This window comes from Monopterus albus, unplaced genomic scaffold (assembly GCF_001952655.1).
Source record: "Monopterus albus unplaced genomic scaffold, M_albus_1.0 scaffold192.1, whole genome shotgun sequence".
Classification (NCBI taxonomy): Eukaryota; Metazoa; Chordata; class Actinopteri; order Synbranchiformes; family Synbranchidae; genus Monopterus; species Monopterus albus.
In genome coordinates, this window is record NW_018128072.1 from 654,962 (window position 1) to 680,696 (window position 25,735).

Consider the following 25,735-nt stretch of genomic DNA (forward strand, 5'->3'; position numbering starts at 1 on the left):
CTTTTCCCGTGACGCGACGACAAGAATATGTCATGATTGGCTCACGTTTTGTGTGGCTAAGATGCTCATTGGTCTGTAATAGTAGGTTAAACAGAGGATCGTATTTTTGTTCCTGTGTCACCGAAAAGAAGAAAAGAACAGTGGACAGTAAGACCTGGCTAAGTTTTAACCGAATAACGCTATAGCCTTTCTCAAACGTTAACGCAAAAGTCTCCTTATACCTGACAACAACCAGGTACTCACCAACTCGGTAAAACTCCTTTCGAAGATGGTAAGTTGGATGGCCGAGTTCACTGCTAATGGGACTAGCTGCTAGCTTGATCCGATCTTTAGCCGTCGAGCGCTTAATTTGGGTTGTGTCTATTTGCTGGAGTACATGACGTTAATTAAAATCGGCATCTACGTTTGCCAACAGTTTAACAGATACGTTTTTATAAATAAAGTACTGTGTCACACATTTTAAAATCACCGCATCGCTTTAGCAGTAACGTTATCTGAGCGAGGCTAAGCTAGGCTAATAGTGCTAAGCAAGAAAACGTAAAGTTAGCTAACTTAATTGTCGATTGACCACGAATGTTACATTTGATTTATTACTAACGATAGCGTTAAAGGTAGTAATTACTTGGATTTTATAATTGTGTAAATAGTTAGAGATGTGCTTACGTTAGACAATTAAAGTGTAGACTTGTTTGAGTTCTGTTGGGATGTTTAAATGTAACGTTATGAACCAGCCCAGTGTTTGTCATTTGTAAGAGTAAAAATTACTAGTATTGTGTAAATTAATTACGAGCCACCAAACACTGAAAATTAAGCCTTGTGTGTAACTACATCAACACGTCATGTTGTATTTGTCATATGCTCGTTGGCTCTCGAGTAATAGTTGACGATTGTTGTTTTTACTTGTTAAAATATTGTCCCTATTTCATCTCAGTTAAAGCGACCACACTTGTTTGTTTTAGCATTAACACAATGATTTGGTTATTTCATTATGTCAGAAAAGGTTGTTTTGATAATAGCTTAAGCATTTAAAGCATTTCAGTTATGTAGCCTATGCTTCTTTATGTTTGCCAAAATGAATTTCATCCCCTTCAGTTAGTAAGTTATTGCCCTCAGTAATGCCTCTGGACCATTTTACTCACCACTATCAAAAAAGGTTTTTAGTTTTTATAACTTCCCCTGTAATATGCATGTGTTTGAACATATGCACAACCTGAGTTGGCTAAACAATTTTTATCTTTCTCTCCAGAACTCCAATGTGGAGAATTTGCCGCCTCATGTTCTTCGCTTGGTCTACAAAGAGGTTTCGGCTTTGGTAGCAGATCCCCCAGAGGGTATCAAAATTTATCCCAGTGAAGAAGACATAACTGAACTGCACACAGCCATCGAAGGACCAGGTGAAAATTGTAATATGGTATCAGGACATGCTGGCATTATCTATGATAAGATTCCTAACAGTAAATTCAGCACAAAGATGGATCCTCTGATTGGTCTTTAATTCATTTAAGATTTTTTTTGACTTTGTCAGTGTCTGCTTGCACATCTTAATATTGTTCTGGATACTTACAGTATCTGTCTGTGCATGAGATTGTTTTCTTACCACATTACACTATAAGTCGGCATACAATTAATGACGGTCTATAGTTATTTGATTATTTAAACCCCAAACAGCTAATATGACAACTGTTTCTTAAAGTAAAATGCATTTAATTTTAAAATTGGCTACGGGTTTCTTGCTTTTATTGTGTCCGTTTTTTAATTAAAAGCCACGTTTAGCCTGCTAGCTAAATTGCCCTACATGGTGCATTGTGTACTCCACAACACATCTAGTGAAATAGTTTGATAACTGTCAGTGAAGGGAGATTTCACATGATGACCCACCTTTTATTATCAGTCTGTGATAATAACATGTCTTGCTGGTTAGCCTCTTTCTAGATGTGATGGTTGTGTTTCACTATGTTTATGCTTAGATGCAAAATTTATAATTGAATAATTTACTCATTAGGTTAACAGCTCTTCAAGATGTGCTGCAATGTATCAGTTCTACATAACAAAGTATTCTTTTCCGTGTCACCCTGAGAATTTACATATTGTATAAAGACCTTATTTACGGATTTTGTGGGTGTTGCTAATTACATGGCTGATACATAACCCACCTGAACCACACAGCCAGCAATGTCCATGCAGCCTCATTGCTTCAGACCTTGTTTTTGTTAAGTAGGCCTTGAAGAGCCAGACACTTGTCCACATTTTTTAGCTCCTCCACAGAGCACCTTCCCTCTAGCAGTTTTGTTTATTAGGTAATGTACTACTACTGTACTAGTATAAACTGCAACCAAAATAGTCTTTTCATTTTTCAGTCCAAGGACAGTATATTGATCGGCTGTAATGTAGCAGATAATGTATGAGTTTTTTTCCCCTTGTGGCAGTGCAGCATATTTCACAGCTGTAATGTAGCGGATAATGTATGAGTTTTTTTTCCCCCTTGTGGCAGTGCAGCATATTTCACAAGGTCACATGTTTATTAGTGTGTGTGTGACAGTTTTCATCTCAAACCAGATGGATTATAACCAAGTAAAGGAGCTTGAACTACTGACTGACTGACTTGTATTGATTTCTGTTTTTGTTAGTTGACTCAAGCCCCTTTCAGATGTGATACCTGGGAATTTGCAGGCTACATGTAGTTGTACAGCAGTTGATTTTTTTTCTGGCGCTCAGACTGTTGTGCGCGAAATTCCCAGCAAGACTCAAACATAGCAAGACCTAGCTGGGTACAGCCACAACGTTCACATGATATCCAACATCATGCGAGGCAGACGCACTGTTATTCCTTTGCGCAGAGGGCGAGCAGTCATTTGATTTCCATGTCAGCCAAATTTCCAGCTATTTAGTGTTAGCTCCTGCTCCTAAACCGTATTATCTCGTACCCGTTCAAAATAAGCTTCGTACCAGCTTGTGATGTTACCCTCTTTTTATTTTTATGCCCAAATTTCACTGACTGCCTGAAATATACACAGAGAGCGAGATTGAAAGCACAGCAGTGGTCAAGCGAGCTATATAGTGGATGAAGACAGGGAGCTGCGTTAGCAAGAAACAGTGAAACACAGTGGTACAGAGTTGTGCTACATCGCTCTCATTATCTTGATAGTGTCCTTATTGATAATTTGACCACTTGAATTCAGGTAAGACTTTGTTCAGACATGACGTCTAGATAGGCCTGGGCGATATGGCTGAAAAAATTATCACGATAAAATTTTCCATATCAGACGATAACGGGGTGCCTGTTCCAAAGGGGCTAATTGCAGCTCTGTGGCCACTTTTTTTTTGGTATGGAGCAAGATTGGTACATTCCAGACATACTGTTCATGTGATGAATTCTTTATGCTTTGACAGAGGGAACTCCGTTTGCTGGTGGCATTTTCCGAATGCGTCTGGTCCTTGGAAAGGACTTCCCTGCAGTTCCACCCAAGGGGTATTTCCTGACTAAGATTTTTCATCCCAACGTGGGTCATAAAGGAGAGATCTGTGTCAATGTGTTGAAGAGGGACTGGAAGGCAGAACTCGGCCTCAGACACGTCTTACTTGTAAGATCTATCATCAGTCTTTGTTGTTCTGAGTGTCAACTGTCTTCCCTCTTCCATTTTTGAATCTCCTCCTTTATTTCCCCACAGACAATCAAGTGTCTTCTCATCCACCCGAACCCGGAATCAGCTCTGAACGAAGAGGCCGGGCGTTTGCTCTTAGAGGACTATGCAGAATACGAGTCCCGTGCCCGTCTGCTCACAGAGATCCACGCCATGGGTGGGCCTGGTGGGACTTCGGGGGCACCTCAGGACCCTAATGACGGCCCACAGCCGAAGAAACATGCAGGTGACCCCACAAAGAGAGCGGGGCCCAGTGCAGCAGCTGTGCCTGCAGCTCTGGGTAATGGAGCTAATGGAGCCAGTACCACCAGCAGCAATAGCAACAGTAGTAGCACTAATAATGTAGCAGGGAAAAAGAAAGCAGATAAAAAACGTGCATTGAGGCGGCTTTAATACCACCATAGAAGTGTGTGTGTGTGTGTGCGCGTGCGCGAGTGTGTAAATACAGACATTGAAGTGTGCTGACAGTTGTTTTTGTTTCTGATTCTTCTTTCAATCCAGACTGTCCACTTTGTACTCCTTCACTGTTTTGCCACCAGTTTGTCCTGTTGGCATTGCAGAATTTTTTAAAACTTCCATACCTGAAGACACAATGAAAAATATGTTCCTCTTTAAAAAGAAAGCATGCACTTTCACTGTGAAAATCATGCTGTTAGTTGTTTTTCCCATGGCCTATTCTGAATTAACCTGTCCATTAGTGAGACATAGCTACTGTTGTCTTAGACTAGATATCAGCTGTTTTCAGGTTTTCTTGGTAAGTCCTGCTGTGATAGTACTGTGTACTGCTCAGCCAGGCTAAACAAAGATGTTACTGTAATTAAATTCAGGTTTTCAAGTGGATCTCAAAGGAAATAATAGTAGAAGTTGCTAAACATTTTTGTATCAAGTTTCAAATGGGAGAGAAATAATGTTACACAAAATGATAACATCTTTTTTAAATTTATTTTCATTGTGAGGTCAAGGTATTGAAGGTGTTATTAGTGGGGATTAGGAAATCTTGTTTTTCATGAAATCTCAACCCTTTTTTTTTTTTTTTTTTTCAAAAAATTGTTTTGCTGTCCAGTATTTTCAAAAGTTGTTTATAATAGACATTTTCATGTTCAGCTGTCTTGTGGTTGTGTGTGAAGACAGATCAGTGGCTGTAAGGGAACAGGGTAGGTTGCCAGACAACATTAATTAAAAATGACTCATCTAGTGTCTGTATTAAGCATACTTTGGTGTGACTCGCTTAAACTACCCCTGCTTCCCTCCAAGGCAGTATGTGTTCTCAGATACCCATTCTGACCAGCCATGTGGGTACGAGAGAAGACATCAGTAGGATATCTTCTGCATTTGATATAAATTGTCTCCCCATCCATTGCACTGGCAGAGTTTCCTGGGCAGATTTTTTGTCTGCTCTGATTGGATGCAAGGCCTACATTTCCCAAGGAAACACACTGAAGTGATGACTTCATCTGGATGGAAAGGTGCCTCTTAAACTCCTGTCATTGTGCAGACTGTTGACTGGATATTTTGTGTCAGTTTTAAATTATTTAAATTAATAAATCTTTGAAATTTGAGAAGTGAAATAAAAAAAGACTTGTATTTTCATTTTATTTGGTATTACATGAATAATTGTGTGTTTAAAAATGTAACTCCTGCAACGATAGCTACTCAGAATGGACACTGAGGTGACATGTTCACTGTGCAATGATGTGTAATAGCACTTCATTTTGTTTATAGTGGTCTCTTGTTCTGCAATGATGAAATAACCATTATGAGGAAACCAGTAATTGCATCCACCCCAGCAAACCAGTGAGCGAAAGTGCAGCCGGTAGAGCGTCAGTGGACCATCTAATGAAGGACTCCACTGGCCTCTACTGCAGACATACAGCAGCCCACCCACCTGTGTAGAAATAGCAGCCTGCCATGCAGGTAATTATCAGGCCCTTAGACACCTGGGGCTCCACATAACCCTTTACACCTTCCCCAAGCCTCATTTTGGAAGTGCTTACCTCCTTCCCCAGCCTGGTGTCCACCTCCATTGCATGTCCTTACCTATTGTAAAGCTGTTGGTGTTATCATAAAAGAAAAGCTTGAAATTTGTCTAAGTTATATGACTTCTGGATTAGGTGTAAAGGGACTACATATGAGTTAATGATTCACCTTGTAGGTCTAATGTGTAATCCGTGATTTTAATCCATATACCATTATGTTTGGTTTAAATATACTGGGAAAAATCATATAGACGTTATGCATGTGCTGGTGTGAGGGTCGTGAGGAGGCAGCTACTGTTTATGATGGTGGAATGACGAGCCACCTTCATCTCTTACACATCTCAACCACCTTCCGTTTTGTGGACTGCCTACTGTTGTCTGTTTATCCTAAACTTGAAGAAATCTCTGATTTGTCAATGTCGGTCTGGGTTTAATTGACAGATTCGTTCACGCTCCGGTTATAAAGCTTTTGCACCAATCTTTTCCCCTTCCCCGTTTTCATTGCTTTCATAATTGCCACCAACATAATGACACAGTTGCTGTGGCAACCGTCTCTCACTCTCTCTTTCTCTCTCTCTCTTACACACACACACACACACACTTTGGATCTCGGATTTCTTCCGCTGAATTTACCGGCTGATTTAATTTTGCAAGTGTATTCCTCTTCTGTAAAGCGTTGTCAGCGCTGCCTTTTACTTTTTGAAAGAACGCCAACATCCTTAAAAGATATTTTTGTCAGAGCCAGTAAAATGTAGACCTTCTGGGTCAATTCAACTAAAGAGGGAAATGAAATGGAGGGGAGTGAAGATGAACGCCACCAGTTGAATGGGCCTAATGAGCATCAGCGCAGAGCAGCGCGGAGCTGAGTCTCATCAGCACCAGTCTGAACGACCAATCACAGCGCTCCCCCGGCGGCGGACTTCTGCGAGGCCAGGCGCAGTTAGGCGGTGTAACCGATCTCGCTTGGAAATTAGGAAGGGAGTCAGTCTCAGTTGGTTGTAGATGGAGAAAAGTTGAATTGGTGAAATTTTGCTGAATACGTTTGACAATTTGAACATCTATTACTTGAAGTACTGCGTGTTCTCCGGGATAGTTATAGTGTAACTTGTGCTTCTACTACAAACGGAATTTTCCGATGTCGTGTGCAGTTGAATTGCCTTGTCACATGTATCAGAAAATCTCTGAACAGCTCGTTAGGTACTGACTTCTCTCTCACAACCGGTTGCGTTTTTTTTTTGCCTGCCGTGATAATGGATTATCAATAGCCTGATGAAGACACATCAAGAACGGTTGAGATCTGCACTTATACAAAACACAGGCGTTTGAAACAGGTGGCAGTTCAAACTGTCCTGATCATCTTCTGCTACAATAACAGGCTGCAATCTAGGCGCTGAGGTATAGTGCGCAGGCTCTCCCAGCGCTCTTCTCCAGCATCAAACCCCAGAGCAACGCACAGGTAAGACACGACATTGTGCACCTTTTATTCATACAACATAAATGACCGATTTCAGGCAAAACTGTTTGATAGCCTATGTTCGCTATGTGTATGAAAAGCCGAGTTAGCCACGGTTTAGACGCATCAGCTGTGCTGGAGGCTGCCAAAGAAAATATTAGGATGAATTCTGCGCCATAGAAACATCAGCACGGGCTTTACGCAGGGGAGACGTGCTTTTCATCACTTATACACTTAAACTGACAAGTGCCAGCACATTGCGACATTATGAACATATTGATATTAAGACCGCTGGTAACACGGACACAGCCGGACTGCGCGCACACACACACCAGCACGGATACACCCACGCACTCTTAGCTTATTGATACATGTCAGTCTTGTCCATTACCTGCATGCTTGTTCATTGCAAGTTACGGTTTATTAACACTATGAGGGATGGGTTATAGTCCGCGAGTCGATGTCCAGATCATTCAGGTGATGCAAAGTTAATGCGCAACGTTGATTTTACTGATAAGACTTAAGCAACCGCTTTCACTTGTAATATAATGTCTTTTGCATCAGCATGACTTGCATTGAGGATTTTATTCCCGCCACTGATCGGTATTAGTGCGTTTTGCAACAGCATAGCTGAAGAAAAGAGGCCATTTTGTGCCATTTCCAGCAAACACCTGTTGAAATTGTTGCACTCCCAGTCATCTGCACAGCTCATCAGCATCCTGCAATGAGCATAAGGGGCCCCTGGTTCATTTGCTTTGATACAATTGTTTGCAAAGCCAAGAATTTGCTCAAATGGGTTATTCCATCCCTTATCCACCCCCCTCCTCCAGTGGCCATATAGCTCAGGGATGTATCTTCACAGTTCTCAGTGTGTGCCCTTCACCCTTTGGTTCTCATTCTCGCTCTCCCTACTGCAATGCTTCAACAGCATAGTATATAGTTCTGTAGAAAGATACCTACAGGAGCATTTGCTGCTTGGGTTGCAGGAGGTGTGGCCCTTAATGTTTTGAATGGACATTTTCCAGTATTTTGAATTTAGAATTTCATGGTGTAATTTCACATTTACTGAAGAGTGGGTATATGGCCAGAAAATCCTTGTGAAATGAAGTGAGCCAGAGCAGTAAAAAATGGCAATGGAAGCTGAGCGGCGCCTGCAGATGACTGTGCGAGGCATCAGTGTCATCTTGTCGAGCAAGAGACAGGCAGAGGAGACTTTGAAATCTGGTTTGGCTAATGGGTGTAGATTGGATTCAGCCTCCCTTCTCTTTCACTGCCTCTTTCACTCACACACAAACAGAGCTGCAGTGCTATTCTGAGAGAGTTAGCTGCCTCAACCCACGCATAGAATCTGAGAAAGAGAGAAAGAACGAGGGAGAAAAAAGGAGGAGGGGGCAAGAGGAATAAAGGAGAGAGGCAGAGACCAACTACAAGGAGGTTTACAAAAATGCAGACTACAGTCTCTCACACATATGTACACACAAAGCCTTTATATTGTCACTGGGTCTCCTTTGACTGTTCTAACAGCAGCTGATTTACAGTCTTGATTAGCACTCTTCTTGCGTGTGGCATGGACTGTATTTTCAGATCTGTTTGGCGGTGCTGTTTGTGTGATGTGCTGTGCTGTGTTGTATTGGTAAGTGCTGGGAGAAATGTACTTGATTTTGTGCCACCCACACAGCGCCCTCCCACTCATGGTCGTCTCTGCATCTATACCTCTGGCTCTTCCCGCTCGCCACAGTTTCTTTGCTCGTTTAAATCCCTACCCTGCATTTATCCCTCTGCTCTCTTTCTCTCTTTCGCTATCACTGGCTTTTTAGGCACATGCAGTCAAACAAGCACACAAGCAAACACCCGATTTCCCACCACATTAGTGCGTACACACACACAAACAAAATGCAGTTAATAAAAAGTGACTGTTACGTGCACTCACAATGTGCACACATGTCAATAAGTGAGGAGAAAATGTTGCAGAGCTTCTTTCTAATCATGTCTTTAATTTGAATTGCAGTGGACTCTCGGTCAACACAATCCAGGCTTGATTGTCAACGTGTAAACCTGAAGAAAATTCTGGAAATCAAGCAGAACGTTTAGAAACGACAAGGAGAAAAATTCTCCCCAAGAGCTCTCTTGGACTGGGAGAATTTCTGCTTTGTGTCTCATTTTCCTCTGCTGAACTCTCTGCAGAAGGTTAGAGGCGCATGTAACTGAAACAAGTGGAGCCTTCGGTGATTTCAGCATTCTGTCTCCCCCATCTGTGCCTACATTCTCTGCTACAGATAGGGCCGTTTTGATAATTACATATAATTATAATTTCTGTGGGAGACAGATCTGCCTCTGTCTATTATTGCCAACACCTCCAACACAATAACTTCACACATTTACATATTTCTCAACAAAAGTGATATTCTTTGAACCTCGGAGACAAATCAGGAATAATTTTACTTAGGGAGACATGTCACATGGAAAAGCAATGTGCCCTTCAGTTTGTATCTAATTAGTGATATAGCTGAATGACACAGGCAACGTTTTGTGCATAAAGCTGAATGCAGAACATTTCAAATGTTTGACATTTGCCTCATTTTGCAATGTGTTTCACAGGCTGGGAGTCGTTTCTTTGGTTTAAAGCGTACTCCTGATTTTCAGTTGTTACAGTCTTCTAGCACTTAAGCTGAGCCTCCCTCATTATCACCCCCCAGCCCAGTCACAGAAACAGCCCGTACCAGGCGAGTACTGCTGCACATTAATCCAACCATAGAAAAGATTGAAGTAAAGTACACAGTGTTTTTATACATGTGATGAGTGCCTCACATGAAGAGATAAGTCCCTGCAGGCAACATTAATGGACAGTTTTCGCTGGTGGTGCAGCCTGTTATTTCCATGTGATTGTTTACAATGCCAAAAAGCACCAAATATATATGAAACAAATGATACATACATTTCCCCACAAAAATAGCTTTCAGTTTAAACAAGTGCCAATTCTGAATGTATGTAGTGCCAGAGTGAAATAGTTATCCAGGTATGTACTAAATAGATTAAACAGTTTACATAACACTGGCCATAGACTATTGATCAAGTGCCATGATCAGTACAGGAATGTATTGGACTACCATATTTTATTGAAAATACCTAATACTCATTTTTTTCTGAGATTTGTACGTATAAAAAAGAATTCCATCCAGCAGTACGTCATTGTCCAGTGGGACATGTAGAACAAGGTATTAATTACTAAAAGCAACAAGATTTGTTGTTTTCAATTTGTCCTTTTTACAAAGCTGCATCCATTTAGGTGTTCTAGACTTGAGAGGTGTTTTAGGAGGGAATAACATGAAGCAGCATTCTGTTTCTTTCTAACAGCAAATTAAAACCTTTTTAATGCCGTTATCACCAGTGATAGTCCTTTTCAGTTTTGACCTTTTCCATTATTACATCATATAAATGCTCAATTTCTGACAAATCAAAAAACAGGTTTTAAATTTCATCATCCAGCATTACTGAATGAACCGACTTATACATCATCAGTATTCAGTAGGTTGTACATGCTACTTGAATCTTTCACATGCCGTTTTAGTGGGTTAATCTGCAAAAGCGGATACAGTGTTGTAACTGCATTGACTCAACAAGAGAAAATAGATCTCTTAGTCATGTAAAAATGACGCCCACCACCAATCTCCGAGTCCTCGCCGTCTCCCTGCTGTCCCTCCTTACTGCCCCACTTACCACTGTTGTGGAGACCTCTCCGTCCCCCTCTCCTCAGCACATAGACCGCTCAGGGAGGCAATTCACAGAGGAGCCCAAGAATGGCCCCAGTCCCTCGCTCCTGCTCCTTGCCATTCAGGCCAATATCAGGCCAGCTGCCCTCCAAGGCAGGACCAAAACCCCTGAGAAACTTCCAGAGATATCAGAGGGAGTTCTGGAGGCACCCCCAAAACCCCTGCCCCAGGTCATGTTCCCCAAGAATGTGACTTCAGCAGAGGCCCTAGCACCTCCCTTAGGCGCAGCCCAGGTAGCCCCCATTCGACCACACCTGATAGATGTATGGATGGATGTATGTCGGGGTTATTATGACGTAATGGGACACTTTGACAGTGCTTTCAACTGCTCCAAGGACACCTTCATCTATTGCTGTGGAACCTGCCACTACCGCTTCTGCTGTCCAGAGCGTGGGAGGCAACTGGAGCAGGACAGCTGTAAAAACTATGACTCTCCAGACTGGGCCAAGCCACAGACAGATACTATGATTATACCTGAGGAATTAGGTCCTGACCCAGACTTTGATCCACTGAAGCAGCAGAGTCACAACACAGGCTTCGTCATCGGTGGTGTGGTTGTGTTCATGATAGCTGTCGCTGTGGGCATCAAGGTGGTCTTCAACAAGGTGCAACAGGAAGCCAACCAGAGGGACCTCAATATGCCCAGGTAAGGAGTTGATTAATTTTTTCTTTCACTGTCTCACTGCTGGATTTGGTACTTCAATCTATGTATGAATATTGCAGTGAAATTAGGTTTTCAGGACTCCATAAATGGCCTAGATTCGTCATTCTGGGGTCAGAATAACGTTATTAGTCATCAGCTGAAGCATATTTGATCGTCACTGAGTGGCTGCTACTGAATTCATGGTTGTTTTGATTTCCTCTGGGCTTTTCATCTCATATAATTTAGTCGTAATGCGAAATTACATAGAAAATGCAAAATTATTTTTAAAAAATAATCTCAGATATTCATATTTATTCACTGTGCACAAATTTATACACCAGAACTGATTTGTCACCACAAGGATTCCTTTTGCATATTATATACTGTATTTAAATAAAAAATTATATGTAATAAATGGCTCTCAAATTACTGTACCAAATTTGCTCTATAAGGTTAATGCATTTGCTTTAGTCAGTGGCATCATAGTCACATTGCTATATAAAATGTAATCTTGTACTTTTTGCTTGTGTTTATTATATCATTAGAGCCCTGGTTGACATGTTGCGGCACCAGTCAAGCCCAGTCCAGCAGGATGAGAGAAACAACAGCGTGGCTCTGCCTGTAGGGGACGGACAGGGGACGCTGGGGAGAGCTCCAAAAAATCTTTACGCCCCTGGAGTGCCCAGCAAGGACAACAGATGTGAGGGTCTAAGCATTACTGAACAGCACAATCAGATGCACAATTAAAGCTTTTGATTCACATTCTCTGTATGCAAGGCACATCACATTTGTTCTCTCTGTGTATGAATGCGTGTTTTGTTTTGCGTGCATCCCACCCTCCAGGATATTTTTACAGCTAGAGAAAAAAATAACCATCCTCAAGTGGTGTGTAAAAAATGCAAATTTTTAGCCTCTGTAAATCTCTTTACTGGAGGTCACTAAGAAAGGATACCTTCCTCATGTGAAAATATGAATTCTCTACTCCAAAATTCAAGCAATTAAATTCACAGGAATCGCTGGAGCACTTGAAAATATGCATTGCTTACATGACCATGTTAAGGTGAATTGATGCAAATAGATACACACCTGCCATGATCTTTTTGTGCTAAAATACCATAGAACTGGTAACTACCTGACATCCATTTTGTGAGCTAATTACCTTGTGTTCTTTTGACTTGCAGTGGGCAATTTGCAACACAATTTCATCCACTCCTCAGGCTCCAGCCCCAAACACACCGCAACTATTGGTAAGGCAGCTGGTGGAGTCCAGGCTCCTATGCAAATTACATGACGCTTCACTTAGTTTATTCAGTTTTGTTTTAAGCTCAAATGAAGACTCATTCATCCCAACAATAATAATGATTATCATAGCTTAGGCTGCTTGTTAGTCCTGAAGGCAAGTTAAATCTTTCTGTTCCTGTGAATGTCAGCAGATTTACACGCTGCTGCTACTGCAGCGAGCTATATCCAAAGGAGCAAATCTCATTTAACACACAGACGTTTTTTCCCTGTGGTCTCCATAGAACGCACCCCTCGAATGAACAATGCTCAGCTGGCAGCTGGAGGCACCCTGCTTTCCAGTAAACACAACAACACCAAATCCCAGCCTTCCTTCCACCACTCCCTGCACAACCTGGCTCAGCTGCCTCCCTCCTATGAGAGCGCCACCAAGCCTGAGCTTAACAGATACTCCTCACTCAAACGCCTCGGTAAGTACTTAGATTCTCGAGAAATGAGAACAAATGTATCACCATGACTGCCCCTCACTCCCTTACAGTCCAGGTTGTGCAGCTGTTTCAGGAGTGCTGAAGCATGATGATGAAACTCTTGACACAATGGCATAAAGCGCATTATGTGTTGATCCTGTTTACTGATGTGATAGACAATTCACAGAAATTGTGTTTGGCTTCCAGAGAAAGGTCTTGATGAGTACTCGTCTGGTTACTGCACCACCAAGCGCCGACCACACACAGCCCAGCCAGCCCTCCAGTCATCTCAGCACCATCTCCACTGGGGTGGAGACTACACCCTCAGTGGGAGAGGAACCCTCCCCAGACACGCAGCTCGTCCCTGGATCCCACCACCACCTTCTGGCATGCCTGCCTCACCCACCCCCAATCCTTACCCTCTGGACCCCCCAGAGCCTCAGTTTAATCCCAATTATGACACCCTCTCCAAACCCCCGAGAAAAGTCAAGTCTACTGACCAGTTGCTCAACATGGGTGATGTCCCTGGCAACACCGGGACTCTATCCCGGCTGTCTAAGAACCAGCAACATCAATACTACAAAGCCATGGCTGCCTCCAATAAAAACTCCAACACGCAGACCCTCACCCGCAAACCCCAGGACCGGCAGGAGAGACAGGAACGGCTACTTATGTCACCAGACCATTTGGAGGAGAGGATGGGGGTCGGCGGGATGGGGGTTGTAGATCCGTATGCCCACACAGGAGGGATTGTCCCCACGCTCCCTCGCCAGCAAAAGGCCCAGTCTCAGCAGAACGTCTGCGCCACGCCCTCGCTTGACCGGCATCACATGATCAAGATGAACTCGCACCCCACATCCGGAAGAGAGCAGGAGAGAAACACGCCCATGACGGGGCACGTGAGCGGGGGCGTGGGCTGGACGGGAGAGATGCCCGGGGCGGGGGTAGTCATGGGAACAGGAACACTAGGGGGCCACAACGCGAGGAGGATGGCTTTTGCAGCGAAAAGGCAGAACACCATTGAGCAGTTACATTTCATACCGGGAGGGGGTGGCGGGGGGTCAGGAGGAAGTGGAGGGGGCAGTCAGGGGATCAGAACGGGGAGTAAAAATGAGGTGACGGTGTGAAGTTTGTGCCTAATATAGAGTTTAGCCCTCCTTTACAGTATGGGAGTAGATCACCCTTCTGCATTTAGCTATTAGATGTACAACTACAAGAAAGAAAACTATAAGTATAGAGTATAGTAATAGTATACTGTGTTTAGGCTATTCAAATTAGTGTTATATAGTAATAATAGCTTACTTAAATATAATTACTTAATTAAAAATTTAGGTGAGAAATATCTGTCCCAATTATGTGATAGCCTACATTAGCCATATTTTGTAACAGAATTTGCCATATTGCCATAGCAGTGCCATTACTTGTAGAAAGACTGACCGGAAGGGAACTAAGAGCAGTGTCGTTCATAATTTTTTTTTTTTATATATGTTTTTCAAAATGTACTCAGGAGCCATATTAGATAGATGTAGAAGTAGATAGAGAGAAGGACCATGTGAACTATTGTATCACAGAGTTTCACAAAGAATTAAGCCAACTACCTGCTGGACTGTCAACCTGCTCAGCCCTTGCTGACAGCGATTTTTTTTTTTTACTGAATCTTATGGGTGAAGAACCCAGTGGACTAGATGAGCCTGAATGAATCATGTGCCTGGTGAGAGATTCCGGAGACTTTGCTGAACCAACCCCACCCTGACACAGGGAGACAGAACTACTTTTTGTTGCTTCCTGTGCACATGAGCGGATGAGGCAGGGGCTGTTTCTGACTGGGACACAGCAGCCTGACGCTACCGGCTGGACTCCGCACCTGATTTAACCTGCGGACATACCCACGTTACTGACCTGATGCCTGGGTTGCCTAGTTTTCCATGTGACCTTAGATCAAATCCCCAGAGTAACTCACACTCTGATCACTGTTACACTGCAGGAGTGTAAGCTGATCTTAGATTACATTATGGGTGGTTTTTCCCTAATGTTCCCATCTGTAGATCAGGACCTAACTGTAAAAACACTGGGCTGCCAAATGATTAAGAGCCATCAGTAATGATATAACTACTATCTTGACATAAACACACACAAGTCAAGAGGCAACTTGCTTTAACGTAGATTGTGTACAAGAGGCAAAGGTTTTTCTACAGAGCACAAATGAATAGATCATGACGCAGGGGTTGCACTTACACAACTGTCATTCAGAGCCATTTATGGAAATACAAAGAAAATACCACAGAGGAAGCTGGTCTGACAATCACCATTTTATTATTCTCACCAGGTGACATATTAAACAAGTCAGTGATATTTTGTACAGTCATAGGATTGGCTTCAGAGCAAGCCAGAAGAAACCTCTAAATCAGGAGTGAGGGTAACCTGAAGGCCTTCTCCTGCATGGCTCCTTATGCCGTAAAAGACTTGGGTGGTTAGGAAGCCCTTCGCATCCTCAAGATGAAGACCTTGCTGTATCATAACGCACTTCAGCCAGTATGAGTATTAAAAAAACAGAAAAGAGGAAAAAAAAGTCATCAATAACAATGCTTATCAATACTAAGGGCTATCCTATCCTATATACTGTAGTATGTGATATCTGTGGTCCATATAAAATGCTATCTCTTTCTCTTGATTTTGTGTTGATATTGTCATGATGTATTAAGTATTAACATGTACAAAAAACAAGAGCAATTCAAGCACATCTCAAAGAGAAACACAGAGACAAAACTTTGCACAAATCTGTCCCCTGATATTTGCACCAGATACAGAAATGCTTTGTATCATGTCCTCAAGGTTTACATTCTGTACAAGTATGGCCAAAAGTGTGTGACTGATCAATAGAAGATATTAAGAGAGGATTTTTTTTTTAAATCAACAGAAATCAAAGAAGGAACTGCTCGGTTTTTGTTCAGTCATGTGAAAGGATCCAGAGATGAAATGCTGATAAAAAGAAACACAGATTTCATTCGGACAATCTTCCTACACACAGTGCTAAATGTAGTTGTTATGAATATAATTGAGTGTTATTATTAATAACTATTATAACTGTTATGGTTATTATTAACAATTATCTTATGATGTGATGTTCTTTTACTTGGTGGGATTTAAGTGTTTATTGTTTTTAGATAACTAGCATTCTCATGACTGGTTCGTTTTTCATACATCTGGTCATAAATTCAAGTTTTTAAAAACATTCCAAACCTTGATGCATGCAGGCTCCATTTCACTGAGAGGCATTTACATTATGACTGGATTTGAGGGTCAATTTCCAGCTGTATGTAGTGTGCCTAGACATCAGCCTTATGACTTCTTGATCTCAAGTGATTACTTAGGTTTCCGCTCTAGAACAAAAACATCTATTGAAAAAATCTGCAGCCTTCTAAAGGTATGTGTATAAATGAGTGTTTTGGCAGCCAGATGAGAAGGGATGGGCCAGGAGTTATTTACCAGGCAGTCTGTTGTGTCCACGGCAGCAGCCTGACATCAATAACTTAATATGGGTTGTACACACGAAACCCACAATACGTAATGTACGTATGTATGTTCAGATGAATGTTAATTACGCAGGTCAGAGAAAAACGAAGGTCTAAAGGAAACCTGATTGCTTTGAGTGCAGTATCTTTTTCAGGGAACTAGGACAGATGACATATTAGATTTTTTTAATAGAGCCACAAATGGTCTGTAGCAAAGTCTGTAATATCTCACAAGCCATATCCATCAAAACACATTATCACAATTTTATAAATGGTTAATCTAATTTGTGCAAGTATTGTATTTTGTATAGCTAGTACAATCAGAATATTTTGAGTGATCTCTTCGACATTAATTTGAGGATTCAACAAATTATGTGTTAGTATTTAATGAACTGTACAGTGCCAAACTCATAACATTTTGTTGTCTTTCTATTGTCACGGCCTTCGGCATGACTACAGGGGGAATTTCTTTTTCACAAATGATACACAGGCAAGTGGGCTAAAAAGGCTAGTTTTCAGAAAGAAATGAATGAATATGGTGTGTGTTTTTACCATTATGAATTCATTCAGAGTGAGGACAGTTAATGGCCACCTGAAATGTAAAGCATTACTAAAAAGAAAACTGTATGGACAGAGACAGTGTCCACTATTGAAATTCATGGATTTATTTTCATGCCTATAAATTTCAAAACAACCCTTTTGTTATTGTTCACTGAATTCCCTTGGATACGACAGTGACTTACAAAGAATTTGTATAATAAAGTTGGTGGGAGAAAATATTTTGTCATTCATTATAGAGCATGAAGAGTAAAATCTGGATTGATTCTCTGAGCACCTTGAGTTTTTTCTTTCATACATAATTAATTTTATGAGTGGCTGGATCACTGGCAACCTCTGCAGTTCACATCTGCTCCTCTGACACAGGCATCATGCTAATCAATATTTCCAAACTAAGGCACTATTATTTGGTCATTCAATAATATTTTTGAAGTCTTTATGGTATTCAAACCCCCTAATGTGCCTGGCTACCCAAATCTATCTAAAATTAAACAATATATCAGATTTCTGATAGATGTCATTGTTTGCACAAGCTAATGCTGGAACATTTTAATTAATTAAAATGTTGAGCCTTTTTAAAAAAATATATCATAGTAAGTCAAAGAATTATGTCAGCAGAAAATCTGGAAAGAATTTGTCTGACAGACATTTTTAGGGGTGGAGGAAGTACTGAGATTATTTACTTAAGTAAACATTGCAGTACTGTGAAGAATAAGTATTTTATTATAAGTAAAAGTCCTGAAATGAAAATATCACTCAAAATATGTAGGTATTATGCACTTAAAGTATCAAGAGTAAAAAGTTCTCATACAGCACTATTGGATCATTATTCCTGAAGCATTCATATTGATGTATTTGGCCAAGGTGGAACTATTTTAAAGTTTTACATATTGTCTGGCCATTAAATGTAACAGTGAGTCCCACTTTATAACCTCAATTATTTATTTCTTAATCTATAAATCTTAACTATATTTATCAAGAACATCTAACAGAGTAAGAAGTACAACATTTCCCTCTGAACTGTTGAGGAATAAGAGTAGAAAGTAGTACAAAATGAAAATACTGAACTTTACAAAGCTAACTACCTCACACGTTACTGAAATGCAAAAGGTACTTTATTACATTCCACATTAGTTGCACAAATATTATATCACAAAATTCAGTGGTACGTTGGAGCAGGTGAAATTATTGTTCCATCCACAACATTTTGTGCCAGTTGTCATTTGTTACAATAGAAGAACATGCCTTAATTGTAAGATGGCCTGAGGTAGTGTCTCCATTTTTTGGGCTAAATCTGAGACCAAGATTCATCTGACACAGTTTCTAACATATGACAGACCAGACTATCAAATGTTTGTGCTTCTTGTATAAGCTACAGTGAGGCCCTATAGTACCAGCAGGAGCGGACGACTGTGCTTTAAAATGAAATGAATATGTGAAACTGTCTTCATATAATACACAGTTGTAAACCCTCTGAGTACAGAGTTATATCATCCTGTACCTACGGGATTCTTACAGTGAGGTAAGGGCTAGGAAGCTCATATTCGAAGCCTCCTGAGAATATATTTATTAGACCGAGATGTATGAAGGCTTAGATGCGAGACTAGATGTGACATTTAACTGTTACAAAAACAACTTTTACAGGTGGTACACAAACAGCACAAATATGATTATGTGTGATTTAGGCATGGGCTGCTCTAATGCATAACAGTCACTGTAATGTGCACATTTCACCAGCAGGAGGTTCAGAGGCTCCTCAGCTCCAAGACAAACCATTAATCCAACATAAACCTTTACTCAGACAGCAGCGGTTCCTAACACCTGTAACTATTCAAATTCTTGAATTACATATTTGCTTCATAAAGTAAAACCCATTATGTCACACGTTTGTGTGCATCATATAGTTGTGAAAGACTACAAATTTGAAAGAAAGGACAAATTACAATTGTATGCATGTGAATTAAGGCTTTCAGAGCCTTTGATGATCTAAAAATGCCTTTCATGGTCCATGCACATGATTAATATTCTAACTCAAGCATGATTACATTCTTAAAAATCAGAGATGCATAGAGCTGAAATTATTAATATCTCTGTGATTTAAATGATTTAATCAAATCCTAGACATATGTAGGCTATGGAAGGATAAATAATAATTTAGCCTGATGTTGAGTTACTGGGTTTCCCACCACTTTTCTTACAGCTTTGGAAGAACACGGTTTATATATATAATATTTCAAAAGCATGTGGTCTTAAACATATTAATCCAATAATATTTATTGATTTGAGGCTAATTGCTTAAACTGGCTCAAATGAACAATAATGTCACTGGGAATGAAGAACAGCAGAGACTGAGAAAAGATGCCCAGAAATACTCATGCTTTACATGAGTATAGAAATGTTATGTTTATTAATTATTACCAATTAATTATTTATGTAGTGTTTAAGCAGCTGTTACTGCTGTGGATGAGTCTGTGACTGAAAGTTAATATATGAAATTGTTTCTTGGTTTCATGAACTACTTCTGGTGAATATTAATCGATATTATTAGAGATTACCTATTTTTTTGGGAATAGGCCTCTTGGCCCGTAGTTCCACATATACAGATATATACAGACATTTCAGTGACAGAAAAAATGTCATACACAGGGTTAATATAAATGATTTTCATCATGATCCTTTACCAAAATGGCATAAATATCTACATTCTATAAATATAAATAAAATATGCCAAGATACCAAGTGTGCTGTAAATAACAGACTTCTTCATAATAAATAATAGCAGCCAGTCTCCATGCATATCTATAGTTACAGGTTAATGAAAAATCTGTATGGACATTATACATTGAAATAAGATAATTTAAATAATCAGTATATAAGTCTTGATACATAGAGCAATCATATAATAATGATTCTCATTTTCTATTATATGGGTGCCTGGTCTCACAATACTTACAAATACAAATATTAATCTATATTTGTATGTATTAGTTTATAAAATATCAAGACAATAACACACACACACACACACACAGATTTATGATTCAAACTGGATGTGGTGTAGATTTTTCTGTAATATCTATCTCCTTAAATGTATGTGTAGTATTTATTACACTTATGTTGGATGTACATTCCCATTCATTCATGCACCATATATACCAAGGACAAACTGAAGGAAAAACCTTAATGATTCAGTGGAACTACATAATGATTGCAGATACTGGCATGGTTTGGGTGAATATGATGAGTATGAAAACAATGTTAATGATTTGCTGGGGCCTTCACAGTCACCAGATCTCAGCCCAGTTGAAGACCTATAATAGATTTTGGACCGATGTGTTAGACAGCGTCGCCACCACTGTTATCAAATGGGAGAATGGTGTTGGTCCCTTCAGTAGGGTTCTGAGAGGATCAATACTAAGGTGCACTGAAGCTGTTCTGGTGACAGGTGGTGGTCCAACACCTTACTGACGCTTTATGTTGGTTTTTCATTTCATTTGTCACCTGAAGTATTTACTACTTTTTGAAAAATTTATCACAGTGTTATGACTGAATGCCTGCCTCCTGATGCTGCAACATATCACCAGCTTTTATCTTTCTAAGCAAGCATATGAGATTATATACGTACGTACATGTACCTGCAGCAGGGGTGGCCAATCCTGGTCCTCAAAGGCCACTGCCCTGCTTGTTTTCCAGCTGTCCTGCTCTACCCAATGCTGCTTACATGGATCAGCTGAACATACCAATTCACTTTGTCTTTCATCACTCCATCTTCATCTAAAATGGTGTCTTTCAGTTTCTGATTGACTGAACACATCGGATGCCTGATGCAGGTAATCAGCAGTGGGTAGAGAAGGGATGGTTACAAAGCAAGCAGGTCAGCAGCCCTCGCGGATTGGAATTGGCCACTCCTGACTGTGCACAGTACTGTGCAAAAATTTTAGACATTTCTTATTGACCATGTTGTGCCAGCAGGGATCCCCAAACTTCCATCATCATAATATCTTCAAGAAGCACAAATGTCCTGCAACAGATGGTCCGACCCCCGCAGAGGCCTGATCTCTACATCAGAGTCAGTCTGAGGAAGAGACAGGAGACAATGAGACAGCCAGAATTCACAGAAGGACTGTGGTGAGCTCTCTGTGGTGCCTGGAACTGACACCTTGACAAATTGTGTAGTGGTGCAGTTTTTAAGGCAAAGAGTGGTCACACCAAATATTCAATTTTGTTTTTATTGTGGTTACTGCACTTTGTATTAACTCAATTCATAAATAAAAACTCTAAAGGGCATCCTCACTTTACTTTAGTGCCTAAACCGTTTGCAGTTTATGTCATATGTTTGGCCAGCATAATATTTAATTAATTTTAATAAGATCTTGAAATAGAAAAACTATCTTTCTAAGAGATAATATAAATGATTACAAAAGAGACTTTATTACTAAATGGTGTGCATTATCACAGCATTTTTATAGTTATAGCCTAAATATACAATGTTATTAGATTATAATAGGCCTGTAAAGTATCAGCCATTATTACTGCCTGGGGGAAAAACTCACTGAGAACTTGTAACATAGCCGGACACATTAGTGTTTTAGTGTAATCGACACAATTGATCTGAATACGCAGTGTTAGCGAACGAGGATCCGTCTTTAACCCAGCATGGCACCAAACGGTGAATCCGTTATGAGCCCTAAACAACCCGTCCGCGAGCCCCGCTGGTGCTACCCGGAAACATTACAAGGGCCGGAAAGGACCGATGTTAAGGGAGCACACGTCACTCACTTTTACCCAAAAATATTATCACCGAGCATCAAATTTCTCTCGGCCATCGAAACCTTTAGCAAAAGCTTCTTGCCAGAGCAAGCTGTCGTAATCAAATGGCGAAGAGGCAGCTGCGGTATCCGTCGCCGTTGATTTCTCGGAGTAACGGTATAAGCGTTCGCCCAGCTCAGCATCAGTGAAAATGGCTCTGGCTAACGACTGGAAAACAGCACGCAGAAATGGAAGCAGACGATAGCTAGCTAGACAGTGAGAAGAAGGCGTGACAGGCCTCATCCATCTGCAACTGTGCTCTGCAACTGGATGCGTAGGTAAACATATGCCGAATATAGGTTACGCAGGTGTATATGCTAATGCTAGCCTCTTAGCGTTAACAGTAGTCGGCATGCTTTTAATATGGAGGTTTGGTGTGACGGCTAACATTAGCAACAGTTTTTATAGCTGAGGTTTTACAGATTGCGTGTGGTACCAAATAGCTAAATACGCTGAGCCGGTGTAAAATATTATGCATGGGAGAACCATGAAGTTTTGCATGCATGCGCGCCCACTGTTTTATTTTTCTTTTGTTTGATTGTTGTTGTTTTTTTTTTTTTTAACTCCAAATGTTAGCCAATACTACATACACCTCTAGTGCATCCGTTATTACTTGCGCCGGACACAACACCGGTGTTTACATTGTGCATCGAATGTGACTGATGTTGATTTTAACACATCTGCCCTTCTTCTCAGGATTGCGGCTCTACATTAAAATGAAGCAGTGAAATATGCGATAGATTATGTCCCTCATCTGCCAGGAGAGCGCACCCCCATCTAGGTTCATCGCATCGATCAGAGGAAACGGTAAGATGGTGCGAGGTGAGCAAAACGAGATTCCAAGTGAGTGATTCTGCTGTAGCCAGTAACGTTACACTTGTAGGCTTCTCAGAAGTAAAATAGTGGGGGATTTTATTGTTAACAACTACTTACAATTATGCAGTTAATGAACTATGCATAAAGAAAAAAATACATTATGTGTTATCCCTTTTCAGCTACAAGAAGTATGTTTATGATTTAATTGTGTAGATTTATTCTCATGTTGTTGGTAGTTTTATAGACTTTATAGACATCGCACATAGCAAGTACAAGGAAAAGCAGTGTATTGACAGACCAGTGCACACAGTAGCAAAGTGCTATAGATATAAATAAAAATGCAGAAATGAAAATATGATAAAAATATATGCAATATGATTGGAGGTAACATGATTCTATAGGTCAGTCATTTGCTTGACTGACATTAAGGTGCTACACAGCACCTTAGACTGTGTACCTACCCTTATTGTGGCTATTTAGGTGATTGTATGCCTGTAGTACAGTTTGCTAATAAACAAGCTAAGAAAGCTAACAAGAAAAGGTGCTCACCTAACTTTTAAATGAGGATTGAATGAAAACAATTAACTTTGCTTTGCAGGATAGGTTGACTTGCTTTTGAAAAAACGATTACTGCTCCTCAATGTTTAGTTCCACAGTAATGTCTAATAAATAGTTTCATGCTGAAAAGGAAAACCTGGATAACGGACTGTGTCCCAGTGGTTTCTTCTTATTTAAGGAATGGATAAATATGACTTTTAAAAAGGGTTCTTAAAACTGAAAAACATATTAAACTGAGCTATAGTCTCATGTACATGTATTTGATAATTATTAATCATAAACCCAAGGCTCTTAAGTTTTTTTTGCCATCATAATGGTTTATTTTATCAAAACTTTTTTCTTCCACATCAGTGAAGAACAGGTCTAGTAACAGTCTAAAAGTAGGAGCAGCAGCGACAACAACAACAAAAAACAAAATAAAATGTGTATTCACAGAATAAAAGCCACACTGTGAACTGTTGTCATTAATTTTTTGATCTAGCTCTACTTGTGATATTCTGTTAACACGAAAATGTAGACTGAGAAAACTGTCAATTTCCTTGTGGTAATAATTTTAAGGCATGATTCGCAGAATTGTGACTGCATGTGGTAAAATGTAGCAGGGATGCCACCAGTGTAAGTAATGTGGGTACATTACAAATAATCAGTTACACACACACACACACACACACACACACACACACACACACACACACACACACACACACACACACACACACACACACACACACACACACACACACACACACACACCTGCATTTAACCAAATGCAAGGCATTGCAGTGTAATGTGGTTTACACATCTTGTCTGTGTTTTGTCTTTTTGAAAATAACTTAATAATGGCAACTTAAAACCAATGTCTAAATATTTTACTGAACTTAACATTTTCTCATTGGTGGTATGCATCAAACTGTCCCCTGAGAGCTTAAGTGTTGTGACCTCATAATAACATTACTGACTGAATTTATCATTCCACCTAATGAGGGCTTTGGAGATTTCCATATTTTGTCATGCTACAGTAGGTTCTCCCTAAGTCTTCCCCTCTATGACTTTCATCCCTGTTTGAATTTTGTTTTTTCAGCTATAGGAACATCTTGGCTGAACACGGATGAGGAATCTTAGATGAACGAAAATGTCACAGCTGTAACTCTCAAAGGAAACGAAGAAGCTATTTGAACTGCTTCTCAATAAAACTAAGAATTTTTGAAATTAGGTGGAACTCATCTGCCAGTCAAAAAGACACTTACCTTTTGATCATAAACTCATCTTCACAGCTACCCCACTCAATTTGGAAGTAGAGTGTGGGAAGTGGATGATCAAGAGGGACTAGCTGCAAAAGAAGTAAACAGTCTGGAGTGACGAACTTTAGATTTAAGTTGATGTTCAAGTAGTTCTAAAAAAATAATTGTAGCATAACCTCACCCTTAGGGTAAAGTTAGTCTTTTACCAGTCAGTGGTGGGATCATTGTTGCCGCTCCTAGCGCTGGAGGTTTGGCCCCTGTACCCCCATGTGCCAGTGAGTGGGAAATGTTCCAATTCGGAAAATACAATCTGGACATTATAGAGATGTTAAGTGGGCACCAGGCCCACCAGTTCAAAGGCCTTGGCTTAGATCGACAACTGCAGCATCAACAGCAAGTGCAGCTTCACCAGCACCAACTTCAGCAGCAGCAGCAGCAGCAGGCTGAGTCTTCTGGAGCGCTTCTGTCTGGACTTGGCTTGGGCCCCCTGCAGGGGTCTAGAGGTAACGCCTTTTCTGATTCTGCCTCCATTTTTGCCAAGATGAGTGCCCCTCCTCCCCCACCTTTACAACAACAGCCTTCCTCATCTCAGAGCTCTCGTTCAAAGTCAAGCAAGATGAGCAGCAGCAGCTCAAGCCATTCTTCAGGCTACCCACAGTTCCTGCGGTCTTTCCACCCGTCTGAGGCAGCACTAGCACAGGAGCAGTTACATCCAGGTGTAGGCCGCTTTGAGCACTTTGCTGGGGGAGGTAGCAGTAGTGGGAGTGCTGGGGGATTAGGAGGATTAGTAACATCAGCACCCCCACCCCCTCCTCCTCTGCATCCCGCCCTTTCAGTTCCCCAAGCATCACCTGGTCCCTCCTCTTCCTCTCCTTCCCCTTCAACCTCTGTGGCCACCTCTAACAACCCTTCTAGCAGCAGTACAGTCAGCTCACTGGGACACCAGTTGGTTGGGACCCAGTCTGATGCACGGAGCCTTCACCAACAGTTTAGTTGCATGTTAGCTGCAAATCAGTATTTTCTTTCTGGGGTGCCTGCTAATGCTAGTTTAG

General features: G+C 40.8%; 3 protein-coding genes across 3 annotated transcripts in view; all 3 read left to right on the top strand.

The window, feature by feature from the left end:
* The first annotated feature begins 46 nt into the window (after positions 1-46).
* On the top strand, positions 47-4,675 carry ube2s (ubiquitin-conjugating enzyme E2S). Its single transcript, XM_020617675.1, has 4 exons — positions 47-271; positions 1,247-1,394; positions 3,391-3,581; positions 3,669-4,675. Exons 1-4 carry the CDS (start codon positions 269-271, stop codon positions 4,032-4,034), a joined length of 708 nt encoding a protein of 235 aa, XP_020473331.1. The 5' UTR covers positions 47-268; the 3' UTR covers positions 4,035-4,675.
* A 1,538-nt stretch (positions 4,676-6,213) lies between these two features.
* On the top strand, positions 6,214-17,505 carry shisa7a (shisa family member 7a). Its single transcript, XM_020617641.1, has 6 exons — positions 6,214-7,073; positions 9,079-11,486; positions 12,029-12,183; positions 12,665-12,730; positions 13,007-13,192; positions 13,397-17,505. The coding sequence occupies exons 2-6, from the start codon at positions 10,720-10,722 to the stop codon at positions 14,314-14,316; spliced, it is 2,094 nt and encodes a 697-aa protein (XP_020473297.1). The 5' UTR covers positions 6,214-7,073; positions 9,079-10,719; the 3' UTR covers positions 14,317-17,505.
* Positions 17,506-21,907: 4,402 nt separating this feature from the next.
* Positions 21,908-25,735, top strand: part of LOC109970201 (uncharacterized) — a 10,257-nt gene continuing 6,429 nt past the window's right edge. The window contains 3 exon segments of the mRNA XM_020617602.1: positions 21,908-22,346; positions 22,765-22,875; positions 24,524-25,734. Of these exon segments, the coding sequence (XP_020473258.1) occupies positions 24,970-25,734 (765 nt within the window). The 5' untranslated portion in view covers positions 21,908-22,346; positions 22,765-22,875; positions 24,524-24,969.